General features: G+C 36.6%; 1 protein-coding gene across 1 annotated transcript; it reads right to left on the bottom strand.

Annotated features, from left to right (window-relative positions):
- Nucleotides 1-3,986: 3,986 nt before the first annotated feature.
- Nucleotides 3,987-16,980, bottom strand: LOC140149233 (uncharacterized). The gene is made up of 3 exons (XM_072171461.1): nt 16,826-16,980; nt 14,772-14,903; nt 3,987-10,716 (listed from the first exon to the last, which is right to left on the bottom strand). The coding sequence occupies exon 3, from the start codon at nt 8,773-8,775 to the stop codon at nt 6,112-6,114; it is 2,664 nt and encodes an 887-aa protein (XP_072027562.1). The 5' UTR covers nt 8,776-10,716; nt 14,772-14,903; nt 16,826-16,980; the 3' UTR covers nt 3,987-6,111.
- Nucleotides 16,981-18,792: the final 1,812 nt, after the last annotated feature.

The raw sequence follows: 18,792 nt of genomic DNA, 5'->3' as shown, positions 1-18,792 counted from the left end.
CCCGTCATATCCGGATGGCATCCCTTGAATTTAGTAGCCTCTGAGCACTATTGGGATTAGCCTGGCTTCGGCCGAATGTTATAAATAAATAAAAACCCATTTGGGTTCACTGTAATGTCATTGTCTAAATTCCTACTAAACTAGGCAAACATGGATCAATAGCAGTGTTGTAACCAACTAGAATTAATTAAGTGGTTCATAATTAAGGTGGCCCCCACACAAAGGTGTGTAAATAACAAAGGTTTGTATACACAAATAATATGCAAATAAGCTCATTAATTTTCATAAATATGCAAATAACCTGACACAAAACTATACAGAACATCAGGCCACCATATCCCATCCCAATTGATCGTTTATTGCGTTTAAGCTGCAGAGTGGATTAATGGTTTTACTTCCGCCCGGACAAGGAAAGGAAGAAAGAAACAAGCACCCATTAAGATGATAACATAAGCCCCACATGTGTGGAGTCCAAAAATCTATCATTTGCAAGATCTGAGTATGCTCTTTTCATTAAAATTCTTTTATTCATGTAGCAAAATTTACTGTCCATAACCGGCCATGAGTAAGCAGGCACCATGTGGTACTGTAAATACAGTCCAACCTCCCTTATCCAGACCTCTTTTATAGGCTCTCTATTATCTGGACATGTCATCATCATAGAAAAACGTGTTATTAATGCTTTGAGAGCTTGATTTAATGCATTTAGAAGACCATAACTATGTGGCATAAAGCACACAAATATCATATTTCAGTATTATTACCCCATTTGAGTAACCCTTTGCTCCCTCAATGTTAATTAGCTTAGCACTTCACTTATCCAAATTTTCATTTATCCGGCCAATGCTTGGATCTGATCCATCAGGGCTGGATAAGAGAGGTTGGACTGTAGGCAGAACCAAGCAGACACAAAACATTTTAGAGAAACCTTTAAATATCAGGTTATATAGAGGGCATAAAACATTGTTTAGAGGTTAATAATTGCGCATCGAAAGTTATTTGGAGGCATTGTGAAAAATCTAAACATTTTGCCTTTGGAACCGAGGAATATCCCGAGGGCGAGCCCCGAGGATATTCCGAGGTCCAAAGCAAAATGTTTAGATTTTTCACAATGCCCGATATATTACTGATGCAAAGTTATTAACCTCATTCATAACCGCCACTTTGATCTCTTAACTTTACAAAATAACACAAAATGTTCCTCTAAAGTTTGTAAAAATAAACTATTTTTACATCTTCCCTTTCCCAAAATCGATCAGGCTAAAACAAGACGACCAATAACAAAAGTGCGTATCAGAATCTGTGCAAATATGGTAGCGCAGCAATCCAAATACGGCAGCCAGCGCACAAGCGCAGTTTGTTGGACGCTGTCGGCGCACGCAGAAGTCAATTGTGTGCGACATTGGAACAATTACGCATTTTGCGGTCAATTGTGAGATATTAATGACCTCGATTTGCGTTCGCGTTTCGCAAATAATAAGATATGATTGGATCACACGCATTGCGTTTATTAATGAGGTTATGAATGTAGTATAAAATGTTTTCAAACTGTTTTTGTGACCTTCATTAAAATGTTATTAAAAACATTAGATCAAAATTAAAATATGGGAAGAACCTATTCTCTTCTTTTGTGAACCATCATTGTACATGCTCACATCCCCAGGCAATATAGTGCAATTGATTTCAGTTTACATGCACTACAATCGTGCAAATCATGCTACGGTTGTCATATTTGGCAGATGAATAGTACTTATAGTGCTAATTAATCTAGGTCATAGAGGCATTTTTAACAGTACCCTCGTTCTAGTAGAAAAAGGTCAATGAACCGTGCACAGAGGGTCATGTTAAAAACTAGTCAGACCTGTTCAAAACCATAGTGATCCACTGTGAGGATTTAGAAAAAGTATACTTTGACCTATATGATGTACAGTTATGGAGTTATAGGCATAAGACTAAGAGTATCATTGTGACATCATGGGTCCAATTGTGTCCCCACTGGGGGTGAAAATGTATTGTCGATTTTGATGCGTTCCTGATGTAACGAAACATCCTACATAGCATGAACTATTATTTTCCTGATTTATCATGGAAAGGCCAATGATTTGGGACCATTTTCAACAAAATCAGAGCATTTTTCAATTTTGCTCCATGTGGTGCCAAAATTACACCTATAATGTCACAATGTTTTGCTCATAACCCCATAATCGTACACCGTAGATAGGTCAAACCATACTTTTTCCGAATCCTTATGGTTAGAGGATCACATTGCTTGTGTTTTTAACCAAGTCCAAGCAATTTGGAACTAATAAGCGCTCTAAGTTTTGCCAAATACAGCAAATTTAACATTATTTGCATGATTGTTATATGGGAATTTATTGAACTAGTGGGTGCACCCCTATAAATACCTGACTAGCATGAATTAAAAAAACAATGTCATTGTACCTGTTTATTTTACATTTTCAATATTTATTCAATGGAAATGTCATTCGTAACCAAAGTTTCAATAATTATACAATGAAATCAGAAATAAATATTTACATAACATTATTTTGTTGAATGTACAATTATTTCATTTGCAGTGGCATGTGTACTATAAAACATAATAAAACAACATAGCTCAAGAGAACTGACATAATATAACAAATTAGGGAAAGAAAACTCAGAACCAAATAATGTAACACTGTCAAATGGAATGAGTCTACTGTAGGCTATGTTGATAGCCTAATAATAAGTTTGCCTTAAACCTTTAAATAAGCAGGCACACTGAGCACATTTGGTCTCATAAAGCCACTAATTGCTCCCAGTCCTTATTAAATTCACATGAGCCAGGAGCAATTTTCTAAAACAAATTGCTCCAGGTTCCATATTTGCACTCGATGCAGTTGTGCTGATATGCTGACATATTGTATATAAAGAAAAGGATAACTATCTGAAAATTGCTCCTGTTTCCTCAGAAATTGCTCCTGGTTTTTGCAAGATCGATCCCAGTCAACCAGGAGCAATGTTCAAAAAGAAATTACTCCTGGTTCCAGTCTGCCTATTTCAAGACTTGTTTTGGCTTATTGATTTCATACATTTTTCAATGTTTGACTTTGTTTCTTAATGTACGATTTCCTTCAAATTTTAAATTTGTCATTATATACTCAAAATGCTGAAATAATACTAGTAATAATGATCGGGAATGGTTTCTGTCCATTTTGAGCTGAAATAACGAGGTAACGTGAAAGAAACACTGCTTGTTATTTTGGCCGTTTAACACGCAGTTCGGACATAAAGTCATAATTTCTTGAATTATGACTTTATGTCGAACTTTGCTCTGTTTACCTACAAACACAACAAATTTGGCTGGTTCCATTTAGGTGCAAGTTGTGAAATGTGTAAACATTACAAATATGCAAAAAAATCAGGTTTGAAAAAAATTAACCAAATTCATATTATAGGATCGTACATTATGACTTCTTAAAAGTTTGAGAATCATACCTTTGTAACCAGAAACCCAATTTTTATTGATTATGTCACATTTAAGTATATAAAATTAGTGACATTTAATGCAACACACTCGTTGAACAGGTTCATTAAGCCTAACACCTATTTAGCATTCCATGTGGACATTTGAAGCTTGCACTTCTTTTAAAGCCATATTGTAATGATATCCATCAAATTTTAATTCTGTTATTGTTTACTCAAAATGCTCTATATTTTGGTAATAACTGTCAGGAAAGGATTTTGTCAATTTTAAGCCGAAATAACAAGAAAATACAAAAGAAACCACACTGGCTATTTTGGCTGTTTAACATGGAGTTCTATGGGGAGCTGAGACATAATGTGTCAATTATGAGGATGACATTACTGTACTGTAAAAGTCAATATTTTCGCGAGAAGATATTTTCACGATTTTGAAGATTTTGTTAATTGTGCAAGCGGTTTTGATATTGATACAATAGAAACCTAAAGCAAAAGGTTATTTTCGTGAGTTTTTATTTTCGCGATTTTATGTCCACTCGCGAAATTCGCGTATAAAAACCTCGCGAAAATTTCTACTTTTACAGTATGTCAAAATTGCTGCTTACCTGATAAACACAACATATTTGGCCAATACCATTTTGTGTGAGTGAACATTTTATGACAACAATTTGAAGAATATTTACCAATTTCATTATTTATAAGATCGTTCATTTCGGGTTTAATAATCCCCTTTAGTGTACTTTTATAATGTAACTGTGTAAAAATTGGTATTAATCATAGGAACACCATCTGGATATTTAGTTTTAATTGCTGTGACATTATGTTTATATACAGTTCTTATTTCTAGTATCATATAAAACTTTTCTACATGGACAGAGGTGAAATATGGTAAACTCTGGAATGCAGTAACAACCAATTTATACCATTTTCATCCTGGTGTGGCAGTGATATCAGTGCACTTTATATTGGGCGCAGCTTCAAATCGACAGTGTTCGCTCAAAGTGCTGGCTTACACATGCACACGCTTCAAGACACCAGTATGCCATAGATGCACGCACAAAACAGCTGCTTCAATGTGTTGACAATCCTGAAACATCAAGGTGAAAAATGGTATAGTATACACGACTCAAAATCTTAAACATTGAATGATGATCATGCGTAATTTTTTTCACAAAAAGCAGTTACATTAATCAGATGATCCCTCATCAGTGTAATTCATTGTTCATGCAATTATCAATTGTGTACTTTGCACTACACCAACTTAATAACAACTACAGGTAAAATTAAGTAATTCTTGGCCAAGCTCGAACATACCTGTTGCGTCCATGTAGCGTACTACGCAGGTACACAATATAAGGTGTGTGCCCGCTATGTGCGCGCGTGTTTAACGCAGAACCACTAGCATTCTGAGTGTTCGAGCTTGGATAAGAATTGCCTAATTTACCTGTAGTTTTAATAATTCCCATATGCACTACTCAAAAAACACTATACATTGGAACCTCTTTATAACACAAAATCTATGGGGGCTACAGATTTCAGTTTGTGTTGTCTGGATTCAGGTACTTTAACATACACAATGCCAGGGACTTCAAAATCACTTTGTGTTATCAGGTTTTTTGTAATAACAGATTTTGCATTTACAATACAAGGTTCCACTGTACATGTATGTACAAGTCAACCAATAGCTACAGTTCTTTAAAGGGGTGTGACCTGATTGACAGCTCCATCCCCCATTTGTCTTCATCTAAAGTAGGATGCACCAATCATATCAAGGCCCGGGGAGGGGGTCACTCCCATTGTGGCCTGTACACCATCCACGATAATCAACTTTTGAAAAGCACCCGCAAGGATTTAAGCCTTGGCTAAAATGATACCCTAAACGGGTACATTGTAACACACTCCTAGTTTCACACCCTAAACAGGGATTTCAGTCCTTGCTGCAAAACGTGGAAATTTGTGTGATTTTTGCCTCAAAAGTGGAAGAAAAATATTTTTGGGAGCAAATGCTTCCCCCTCCCCCTCCTCTGTAGCACCGTCACTGGTCAGTTTTGGTCACAAATCTAATGAAGTAGACCATTTAAATTTATCATCCTTCTAATCCATCTGACCATGGAAAATCCACCAATCCTGTTCTGATCCAACAGCTTGCTATTCTCTGGGCAGGGCAGTCACTGGGGATGTGTTGTGTTTTAGTATCTTTGGTTTTTTGCATGGACTGGTGTGAATTGTTTAAAAAAGGAATGCAAAGCAGTCTAGTCACACATTTACTTAATGATTTTTGCAGAATGTTGAATAACTATTAAAATAACAGCTTACTATAAACCCAGAAACTAGTATAGACCTACACCCATTCATCAAGAAACTTTTGAGAACGTAAAACCTTTGTAAAATTAATAACAGATTAATGGTATATGGCCTTCACTTCTTATACATGTACTTACATTTCCCCACTTGGTAATTTCATTTAATTCTGGATGTTCTGAAAGACACTCCAACTTCATGGCAAAACAATATAATAAATTTATGGAAGTTCCTTCTGTTTTCAAAAACAAAACAAACAAACAAACAAACAACAGCAACAACAACAACAACAACAACAACAACAACAACAACAATAAAAAAACAATAAACCAAAACCTTTCTATGCTACATGAACTCAATCTGATCAAAGAATCCGCCTCCTTCCATCTTATCAGCAATCCGATTGTCTGTATCAATCTGCTCTGGATACATAACTACTTCAATTCCTGCTGTATCATTCTGTGATACGAGTTCAATCATTCCATATGAGCTTTCACCTCCTCCTTCATCACTCTGCTCTGGATTAATGTTCCCAGAAACCTGGGAATTTTCATCACATCTTTGTGTATTATTCTGCTCTTTTTCAAGTTTCTCAGAAACTCCATCAACTCCCTCATCATTCTGCTCTTGATCCATAATAACAATGTCATTTAAATCAACAATTTCTCCAATATGTATGGGCTGATCACTGACACTTTCTTCTTTGGGATGCTTTGTAACCATAATCATCTCCTTTCTAAATTTACGTCTCATTGGAATCCAGCTGTCTGGATAATTTTTTCTCGTCAAATCGGTGAAATCAATACTTTGATCACCAGTTGTGCATGGTATTTGCCCTAGATCTTCATCATCACTATCAGATATTACTACATCATCAAATATTTTGTTGATTCCACCATTGGGACTTATTTCATCTGATTCATCATCTGACATTTTGTCTTCAAGACTTGATTCATCAACAAAAATTGTCCCGGACCCATCTTCCGTTGTGTACAATTCCAAAATAAATTGCTCTTCATCTTTGGTGCTGCTAGGCTCTGCCATCTTCCATTTCTCACAATAATAAAGATGTCTCACAAATGTTGAGTCCGTAATAAATTCCCGTCCACAACCACTACATTGATGACACACAACTTCTACTTTACTAGTAGCTTTATGTGATGATTCACATGCTCTCCAATAGTCTATTATTTTAAATTTCTTAGAGCAACATCTGCATCTGTAATTAGGGTCAGCCTTTTCCTGACACACACTCACCTTCCCTGATGCTGTAGATGTCCCGTAAGCATTCATTACTGAGTCTAACGCTATCCTTTCATCTTCAGAAATATCAAACACCTTCCATTCCTTACAGGTAAGAAAATGTGTCACCAATGTCTGGTAAGAAGCACATTCCAGTCCACAACCCCTGCATTTATACAACATTTGTACTGCATTTTCTCTCTTGTATATTTTCTTAAGAAAATCGTTCTCTTCAAATTTGGCATCACTATCCTCTGCCTCCGTCCATTTTGAACATCTAATGAGATGTATTGCATATAACCAGTCATAAAGAAATTCCTGACCACATACACTGCAGCTCAGCTTGTCAGCCTCTGTTGCCTGCACTCTGTTACTACCACGCTTGTTAGTTTTTGTTGTCAGCATTTTGTCAGTATGATGCTTGTCAATCTCTAGCACTTGATCACTATGATGCTTGACAGTCTTAGACACTTTCTCACTTGCCACTGACTTTCTTTTCAAAGCACCTTCCATTTTCTTGAGAAATTGCTCCTCTGTATTTTTGATACTACTAGCCTCTGCCATCATCCATATGTTACATATCTGAAGATGCTGAGCAAATGTCATATTAGAAAAATATTCCTGGCCACACCCACTGCATTTACGCAGCTTTTTGTTATACTCTGCCTTGTGCATTTTGCTGAGAAATTCCATCTCTTCCTTTTTTATACTACTATCCTCTGCTATTATCCAAATCTTACATTTCTCCAGATGCTTCATAAAACTCAAGTCATTAGAACATTCCACTCCACAACCACTGCATGAATGAACGATGATAGGTTTCTTATATGTGCTCTGCATAAACTTACACTTCTCAAGATGCATGTTAAAGGTAAATGATGTAAAAAACAGTGCTCCACAACCACCGCATTTACGCTTAATTTTCTCATGCTCAGCCTTGTGCATTTTCTTCAGAAATTCCACCTCTTTATTTCTTGTACTACTAGCTTCTGCCATTATCCATTTCATACATTTCTTAAGATGCATCACAAAAAGCGAGTCATTAGAATATTCTTTTCCACAACCACTGCATGCATGGATGATAGGTTTGCTGTGCATTTTCTTACAGTTCTCAAGATGCTTTTTATAGGTAGTTTCTGTAAATAACTGTGCTCCACAACCACCACATCGACGTATTTTCTTCAGAAATTCCACCTCTTTATTTTTTGTACTACTAGCCTCTGCCAATTTCCATTCCATACATTTCTTAAGATGCACCATAAAGATGAAGTCAGTAAAACATTTTGCTCCACAAGCACTGCATATATGCTTCTTTACATTCATGTGCTCTGCCTTGTCTATCTTCTGTTTCTCCGCCTTGTCCATCTTCTGTTTCTCCGCCTCGTCCATCTTCTGTTTCTCCGCCTCGTCCATCTTCTGTTTCTCCGCCTCGTCCATCTTCTGTTTCTCCGCCTCGTCCATCTTCTGTTTCTCCGCCTCGTCCATCTTCTGTTTCTCCGCCTCGTCCATCTTCTGTTTCTCCACCTCGTCCATCTTCTGTTTCTCCGCCTCGTCCATCTTCTTGCATGTCTGGAGATGCTTCACAAAGTGGAAGTCAGTAAATAATTTCACTCCACAACCGCTGCATTTACTTAACACTACGATTGTCCCCAGATTTGTCAATTTCCTTAAGCTTATGCATTGCTTCACATTGTACCCACCAGTGACTATGTCTAAATTCCTTGAAGCAAACTCTGCATTTGTACCGATTTCGAAAATTTCCTGCATTTATATTTTCCCTCTCTTCACTATAATAATCCACAATGAATTCATTCTCTTCCTCTTTTTCAATACAATCTTCAGCCATCTTTCGCTTCTCACAATTCTTGAGATGATTCACAAATGGCCAGTCAATAAAAAAACTTTCACCACACCCACTGCACTCGTAACATGGCAACAATTTATGTGCAAGTTCGCATGCTGTTGACCATCGCTTAAATCTATACTCTTTAGTGCAACTTGTACATTTAAAGTACATTTGCCCAGAATCAACAGTCTCATGATTCAAATGTGTTGCACCATTATCACCACTCTGTTTGATTCCATGATCATCACTATCATGGGTGGTTTCACCCCCATCATTACAATCCTGCCTGTTTTCACCATCATCACCACCTGTACTACAAGATTTCACCATAAGCCGCTCCCATTCTTTTTGTTTTTGATCCACTCTATTTGTTACTTTCACCAACGGCTCTCCACATATTTTGACATGTTGCAGGCAGCTCCACTTGTTAGGAAATTCCTTGCCACACTTACTACATATGGGCTTGGGCACTTCTTTATGTGTGTATTCATGTCGAGTACATATACCCCTTGTTCTGAAAGGCAAGGCACAAATCTTACAGAAAAACAATGTGTCGCCAAAATGGGCCCTTCTATGCTCTCGTATTCTGGATGGATACTGGGAGGCATAACCGCATACGTCACATTTGTAATCCCTTACTCCCTTATGCATTTGAGTATGGTATTTCATATAGGTAAGCTTCGCCATCACCTTCCCACAAATGTTACACTTCTTCCTGCCATCAGCCAGCATTGTGTAATCCCCTGCCCTTTTACCCCGCCATTGACGGATAGGTCTGTTGACTTTCCGTCTCCTGGTTATGTGTTCAGATTTACAGTGTTCGATTAGATCCATCTTATTGGCAAAGATTCTTTTACACATTTTACACATAAAATCTGTCAAATGGCAACTATATCCTGGATTGTTAGCTTGAGAAACTAAATGATTGTGTAATCCTACATAGTCAGTGTATTGCTTCCCACAAATATAGCATGACAGGTCTTTAAAATCTATGGGTCTGTTTTTCACTTGTGCATGCTTCTTGGCTTTGATATGGTTGTTATAACCATATAATGTCGCGTACCTCATTTTACATACACTACATTGGTACTTTACATACTCTGGATGAATTCGCATATGTACATGAAATTCAGGGCCCGTAGCAAATGCCTTCGTGCAATACTTACATTTGTATACATCTAACTGGTTATGAATTGTAAATAGATGATCTTTTAATTTCTGATTTGAGGAAAATGTTGCACCACATTCATCACATGTTTTTTTTTCAAATTTTTTTGGACTGGCTTGTCTCCAATCTTATGGACCGTCCACAAGTGGTATTTCATGTTTTTTTTTCCACTTTAGAGTTACACCACAAATAGAACAACTGAACGTTTTGCCTTCATGTATTGTTTCTATGTGATCTTTTAAGCAAGCTCTTGATTTGAATGGTTTTTTACAATAGTCACAGTGGCCTAGCCAGATTTGTGGTTCTGATTTTCTACAGTGGGGATGAGGTTCTGAATTTTCACCACTGGGATGAAGGTCCTGAACATGAATATATTTCTGTCTATATGAGGTGAATGATGCTCCACAGATTTCACAATTGAACACTCGCTTATTACCTTCATGAATTGTTCGTACATGTGCTCGTAAATATTTACTGCTTGCAAAGCTCTTGCCTTGACATAGATGGCATGCAAATGTTTTATCTTGTGGTGACTGGGAGGTTGACCTTTGACCTCCTTGCATCTTAACCTGGTTTACTTTTCTCTCAGTTACTGCCAGATTCTTTCCAGATGACTTCTTCTTCTTCTTTTGTTGAATATTTTTCTGTGGTACAACACTGGGTGTTTCCTTGGGTTCAGAATTGTCAGCATTGTCTGTATAAAGATAAAATGGACCAACAAATTAAACTACCGTGATCGTTTGTATTTTTTGGCAAGGTGGGGGCTGTTTACAATGTATTAGAAGGAATTTTTAGTGAAAAAGCTTTAAAATGAGTGGCCAACTTTGGAAGTTTCATGCCCATACAACAGTTTTCAGTAATTTGACCTCAGATGACCCCTGGGTGACCTCGGATGACCCTGAAATGACATTTCAACAAATTTTACTCTGACTGTTGACTGTACCCCCAAGTTTCATGCCCATACGACAGTTTTTAGCAATTTGACCTCAGATGACCCCTGGGTGACCTTATCAGGCGAGACAAAAAGAGACCTCCGAGGGCCTGTGAAAAGCTAAGAAGAGATACCTTAGGCCTAATGGACAAGAAAAGAGACCTTTGTTGGCCCATATAATAAAGCAAAGAAAATATGCTTTAATTACAAGGTATCTTTTCTTAACCTTTTACAGGCCCCTGAGGTCCCTTTTCTTTGCTTTTACTGCCCCATAGTAAAGTATGTTTTTTCACCTTGGGGCCCCTAGGACCCCGGGGTAATGCACCCAGTTATCCCACCCACCCTAGTTGGTGGCACTGCATATCGATCTAAGAATCTCCAATCACAGCCATACCTAGTCCCTACTGCAATCACCTGATCCGAATTTTATTATCGCAAAATTTACAAGTAAAAAGCAGACTTCAAATTACATTTGTAAAGCGGAAAATCTTGGGCTTTAAATTTAAATAGCCCAGGATTGCTGATTTTTTTTATATTTAAAAAAAATCACAAAATTTGTTTTATTTAAATCAATTTTTTTGTTTTTGTTTTGATTCCAAGAACTGCTATGTACCCCATGATAGAGTCAAAAGAGACCAGTGGAATGTAGACATACAGTGTATGCACAATCCTATCAGGTATTTACAAAATTCAAAACTTGTTAACTTAAGGGGGTACGTACTACACCCCTGTGGTAAATTTGTGATAAATTTTGCATTTTTCTCCAAAAATAATAACACACTGGTAACAAAATTTGTGTATATTATTGGGGCAAGGAATCCAATTACTACACTGAAATTTCAGTGACTTAAGGTGGCTGTGTACTCTCAGATACGCATGTAGTAAAAGTGCAATAACTTTGTAATTATTCGCAAAAACATATAAAAGTATACATTTTATGAAGGCAAGACATCAATAAATCTTAATATAAATACAGATTTGGGGTAAAAACAACAATTTTGAAGAAAATCACAAAAAGTGAGTTTTTGGCAATATTTGTTAGGTACATCATAACAAAAAAACACTCTATCCAAAATATTTTATTTTGTTTTTAGCTCAATCTTGAGGCTCCATTCCAAAAACGTTTTTTTATTTTTTTGATATTGGCCTTATGTTTTGAGATATTGACCATATAAGGCATCAAAATGAACTTTTAAAATTCAAAACGCCTATTTGCACAAAATGATGCCCAAAATCGGAAATAGACCAAAATATGAAAAAATGAGAAAACCGTTTCTTGAGTCGATCATGCTTTTTACGATGATCATATTTGCTTACCTATAGATGCTGTATTTATTGAGTTATCGTGTACCTAAATCGTCATTTTACCGAGAAAATGAACATTGAAATAATGGCCGTTGAAGTTTAAAGTGGTCACATTTTGCACTTTCATCGAATCTCACAGGAGAATCGACAGTTTTCGCTTTTGTAACTTATATTACGTGAACATCGGGTAAATCCACAGCCCCTTGAGAAGTTTGAGCGAAATCCATTCATAACTTGATATTTAAATCGGGGAAAGAACTTGAAAAACCCACATTTTATCAGCTAAAAGCGGAGCCATTTGACCACTAGGTTTTTGTGAAATCAGTGCTTCCGTGGTGTTTCCATAAGATGCGCCACGCATGCAGATAAGCGTCAGCGTATCGTCCAGCGTATTTGTCAAGTTAACAAATTGCGCGATACGCAACGCGATGAGTTGTTCTTGCGCGTGTACCTTGCTGGTACAACAAAGATTTTCTTTCCTTTTCAATTTCAAACACGAGTGGAATAGTGAAATAAAATCCTTAAAATATTGCAGTTGGAGTTTACAAATCTGGATTTTCATTCCTTGTATTTATAAAAAACATATAACAAGGCACAAACATATCATAAAAACTCAATTTTGAGAAAGAAACAATGGCTAGAGTACACAGCCGCGTTAAGACAAACGGTTCAGTATATATGATAGGAAATGAGGTACATCCTAGCGGTACAAAAATGTACCTTATTTCTTATCATATATAACAAACCGCTTGTCTTGGGTCACTGAAATTCCAGTGTAGTAATTGCATTCCTTGCCCCTATAATACATAAATTTTGTTACCACTGTGTTATTAGTTTTTGAGAAAAATGCAAAAATAGACACAAATTTATCGAGGGGTGTAGTACCCCCTTAAATCACATATGAAATGTGAAGATGAATTTTAAGCAATAGATAAAATATCATCATAGAAGTATTGTAATTGTATCCAAAAGTTGTAGAAGCATTAGGAGTTAAATACAAAATGATAAAACAGTTAATTTAAAAGACAGAAATTAACTTACATGGTAAGAGGAAAGCTGATCTAAATCAATGATTTTTTTGAAAAATATCATGTGTTTTAAATCACAATATAAATTAATGTGATTTAAATCAAGCAACCCTGAAATAGATTCACCAAATATGGTAAAATTTGTAAATAATTTACAAGGGAGAACAGTGCCAGTTAGGGTGATTCAAAAATACAAAAGTTTTGATTTTTAACGGGCCAACCCCTAATATTGTTCCTTTTGGTGTAAAAATACATCATGCAAAATTTCATGAAATTCAAATAATTTTTAGAGGGTGCACCCGGGCTTTGAAGTTTTGTATGTGCAGTCTACAAGGATTTTTAGTAATTTTCACTCAACCACCAGAAAGTAATAATTAACTTATCCAACTATGCTATAAACTGTTAGCATGTAGTCTTAGGTATTCATGAAACAAATATGTAAGAAAAAAAGTAAATGAAAATATTGACAAGCGGAGAAAATTCAAAATTTATCTCAATTGTTTCAATGGTGGGAAAGCAGTAGACAGAACAGCCAAAACATTTGGCCAGTCCTCTAGGCCACAGGAAAATATTATAATAAGGATAGCCTATAATAGAATGAATGAATGAATGGTATAAATATTCTCTATTGTGTTTTCAGGTCATCCACTTGGAAATACTATAGAGAAGACAAAATGTCCATATCTCCTCTTCCCATGGTGCATTGTATCTCTAGAGTTGAGTTTAATGGTCAAATGGCTCTATTCATAACTGTCATAATTGCCAGAAATCCTAGCATTATACAGGAAAGCATTATGGGAGCCTGCAATATCAACTTGATGTCTGGTGGTGGGAGGTCTTCTTCTTTCATACATGTACTACTAGATAATTAAGTAACAACCAGTTACAACCTGTAATAGCTAGTGGATATGCCTTTGTTAATATTCATGAGTTTTTTCATCTGCCTTTGCATTAACTATTACAAGAAGTTGAACTATCAGCAGTGCTACTAAGAGGATTCACTCCTTCTTCAGTGAATGTACTTTGTTCATTATTACAGACAATCTTGAACTTGGTGATTTAATTCCGATGGGTTTACATAGGAAACATGTGCATCTAACACACCTGAGAAATTCATCCACATAAGTTGAGGCTTTGTGTGAAAAAACTGTTGGAGAAAAATTTTGCACTAAAACCCTATTGACTTTGCATAAAACTTCAAAACCCGAGCACACCCTCCATAGTTGATCTAAATTTTATGACATTTTGCATGATGCATTTTTACACCAAAATTAGATGTTGGCCCATCAAAAAATAAAAACTTATGTATTTCTGAATCACCCTAGTGCCAGTGCATTGATTGGTCACCCCAGGTTAAATAAGAAATAAATAAATAAACAAAGTCAATGATGACTATTAACTAAGAACATGCTCTCATTTTTACACACATCATGATGATGGTACATTGTACAAGTTTAATAACATGTACGTATACCATACATGTACCTGTTGGATCTTGTTGAAGTGTGCCATTCTCATGGGCTAGCATCCCAGCTATAGCCAACAACTGCTCTACATTGCTGATATTCGAGAATTCATTCATAGCATCCATTTTGATGTTGTGTAGAATTATCTTTTCTGAGGAGAAAGCATGTTTAAAAAGTTAAATCCATGCAATCATGGGTGAAGACAGTTCAATATATAGTGGTCAGTGGTGTAGCTGCTGGTGGGGGGGGAGCAACTGCCCCTGGCAAAAATTGCCTATTTGGGCCCCGCCCCCTAGTGCAAGGAAAAAAGAGGGAGAGAGAGGAAAAGAGAGGAAGAGAGGGAGAGGAAGGGCAGAGAGATGGGGAATCCATACGATATGCAATACCATACGATTATTATCAATAAGCCTGGCAAAAATGGTTTATTTGGGCCCTGCCCCCCAAGTGGCCCCATACAGTCTTGCCCCTCCTGGAAAAAATCCCAGCTACGCCGCTGATAGTGGTGGTGAGAGGTGCTTCTGGTTCAATGCCCAATGTTGCTAATGACTTGGCAAAAAAATTATCACAACAAAGGGGTAACATCTTTCATTCAATCTGAATTCAGTAACAAATTTGGCGACAACCCTGGGGGCAGGACGGGTCACTCACTCAAATAAAAGTGCTAGTATTTTATACTGTGTATTTCTATTATTTTATTACCGTATTTCGTCAAATAAACGCCCCCAGGGGCGTTACATTTTCCCAAAGGGGGGAGTTTATTAGAGGTCATTTTTAGCACGACAATTCCCGTTAAAATCATTAGGTAAGCTTAAAATTCATGCTAAAATGACAAACTATGAACTTTTGACACTGACTTTTGGTTCACTTCCGGGTTTCCAATGCAGATTTTTGCCATTTATTGCTGCTGACCATGTGAGGAACTTGGTAAGCTTACTACACAAGATAGCATGGAAATATCAGAATTTTTTAAACATCTTGGTTGAAAAAAGTGTTGGGGGCGTTTATTTGAGGGGGGCGACTATTTGACGAAATACAGTATGTATCAATTATCTAGTTTTTGTGATCCCAGGAAATGACAATCATTTGTCACTGTTACATTAGATCTGGTATTAGTAACAAGACATTTTGTGCAAGTCAAGTGAAAATAACAAGTTCTTTTATCCAATTTCCAAGCCACAAGTATGTCAAGTCATTTTCAAAAATGTGCATGTTAGTATTTTGGACCCCCGAGTTACTAAGTCAGGGCCCAAATTACTCTTGGACCCCGAGTTTATCTCGGGAACCTGAGGCTGAGGTGAGCAGGTAGTGCATGTCCTTGACCTCAAAGTGGCAGACTTGACTATAGGTATGCTAGGTGAATTTAAATTTGCCATCAAACTGCATCATTTTATATATCAAATTAAAGCCCTTGAGTAAACAAAGCCAAAACTGAAAACCATTTTTTCATAGCACTTTCCGTAGCAAAGTTACATCTTGTCAAAGTAAAAGATTGACTTTCATCAAAAAGTTTCAGCTAGCAAAATTCCCCAAAACGGCATTTCGGGGGTGTTTCTAGATCTTAGTCTCATTATGATAGCAGCTTTTTTAATGGAAATGCTATCCAAATCCTCTAAAATTCCATGTGCGGGTGACTTATCACCATAAAAAATCATATATTTGGGTCAAGTGAAGTATAGAAAACATATTTATGTAGATTTCTTTCTTCGGGCACTTGTTTTAAATTTCTATGTAAAAATGCATTGACATTGTCGGCGAATTTGACCGACTAGCAAATGTGTTAACTAAGGTTTGCCTGGGTTACCTATTGACTATGCTTCAGTGGTCATGAAAGGATTCAATAGATTATAACCTCTGCCCCACTAATCCCCAGCTATTGTCTGAAATTGCTCCTCGGAAAATATATTATAACAACTCAGTCCTCAAATGATAGTCATATATTATAACGACCAAAAGATAAATGACTGACTATCAGAGGACTGAGTTCCGCAGTCTACACGATGTCCACGAATTTGATAATTTTTCTATAGCTGTACTTATTAAATTGGATAGTTTTGAAACAGTCGTTGATCTTACCTGTAGGGCCTACAATCCAAGAGAATTACTGATAAAGATACACATAAATAAACCAATGTAAAACGGCAATTATCATAGAGAAATTGAGGCAAACATTTTCACAAATTTTCAGAAAATGCACCCTGACCGTTCCGTAATCCGTTACTTCAAGCTTGTCACCCATGACGTCACCAAGCTGAATTTATACTCGATCGCCGAGCGATTGCGATGAAACACTTTTGGAAAGCGATGCGATAGGAGCTCTGATAGGCAATCGCCGAATTTTCCCGCGATTTTTGCGATGCATCGCCCGCGCTTTATACTTGTGTGGTGCATAAATATGTGTAGGCCCTACCCCCGGGTGGTGGATTCTCAAAATGGTCTGCCAAAAATCGCTTGCCCCGGCCCCGTTCGACGTGCAACCTCACCCCCCTTTAAGGGGTGGGGTAGGCCTATTAGCGTTTATTGTGGGACATTATGCCGGCACATCAGACATATCGAATTGCATTCTGAATACGAAGAATGTCCTTCTGATATCAAATAATTTAGACTTTTGAAATTCGCAAATGTAATACACACATTTTATGGCAAATGATTAAAATTTATATTTTGATATTTGACAGTAGGCTACTTAGACTATGCCATAGTCGATTTTTGATAAATAAAAATACGTTATTAATCATGATGAACGCATTCAGTTGAACTCAATTTATACTGATATTTATTACATCAAAATACTAGTATAAAATGGTTATGAAAAAGTTTATATAATTATATTTGTGACAGTAAAAGTAAAGTATACGTAGGCTTATATTATTGAATGCAACATATCATAATGGCATAACTGTAATGGCACTCCAATACTGAACAATTCTAATTTTAGAATCTGCCCGTTTATTACGATTTAAAATCGACTATGGACTTTCACTTTTAAGCAGAACTTTACCCCGGGACTCACACACTGTCAATCATACTTGTTTATCAATAAAATCTAACCACAAGACTAAGCAAGGTGGTACAATACGCGCTAGATGCATACGTTCATCCACCAGCACAAAAGCGCCGCAGTCCCTAGATAGTTGTGTACCATGTATAGTTATAATGGTACCAGTACGCGTCGGGAGGATTTAAACAATAACGAGATCTGGGCGACCAATCACAAGCCAGATTCATTTTTAAAGATGCATTACATCATCACCAATTTTAGTTAGGCCAGAAATTGGCCTAACTCTCAAGGCAAAGTCAGTAGTCCACTTGGGAAGCTAACATACAGAGGGAGTACGGTGACTGAAAAGATGATCAGTTGTGAAAATCTATCAATTGTGCACAAATTATTTAAATCGGAGTTTTAAGCTTAAATGCAATATCCAAAGTATGCACATTCATGACAATGGGCAAGTGGACTACGGAGTAGTCTATAGGCTACTCGAAGTAAACTTTATAAATCTGATGATTTATACTTTCAGTGTATGTAGGTGAAAAGCCGACGATCAATTGAAAATGTTGACTTTTCGTATTGAAGATATGGATTTTTTTTCCGAAAACACGAAAAAAAATAAGGTCTTTTTGGGAAAATAAAATCCATATCTTCAATATGAAAGGTCAAAATTTTCAATTGATCGTCGGCTTTTCCTCCTAGCTACATACACTTTAAGAATATTAGATTTATAAAATTTACTTCGAGGACTGTTGTATATCAAAAATGTGAAAAAATATCAAACTTTAATAATTTGTCATAAAATTTGTATTATATCATGAATTTCAAAAAATGTAAATTATTTGATATCAGAAAGACATTCTTCGTATTCAGAATGCAATTCGATATGTCTGATGTGCTCTCATGTCCCACAAAAAATACTGTCGAAACGCTCAAAACGCTCATTCCAGATTCCTTAAGGGCTGGGGTATGAACGTTTGGCCAGTATTTATTTTGGGACATTAGAACATCAGACATATCAATACATTCTGAATACGAAGAATGTCTTCTG

This window comes from Amphiura filiformis, chromosome 1 (assembly GCF_039555335.1).
Source record: "Amphiura filiformis chromosome 1, Afil_fr2py, whole genome shotgun sequence".
Classification (NCBI taxonomy): Eukaryota; Metazoa; Echinodermata; class Ophiuroidea; order Amphilepidida; family Amphiuridae; genus Amphiura; species Amphiura filiformis.
This window is presented reverse-complemented; position numbering and strand designations above follow the sequence as displayed.

Excerpts from the sequence above, each read along its gene's own strand:
- LOC140149233 (XM_072171461.1), bottom strand. The coding sequence starts at position 8,775 with ATGCAGGAAATTTTCGAAATCGGTACAAATGCAGAGTTTGCTTCAAGG.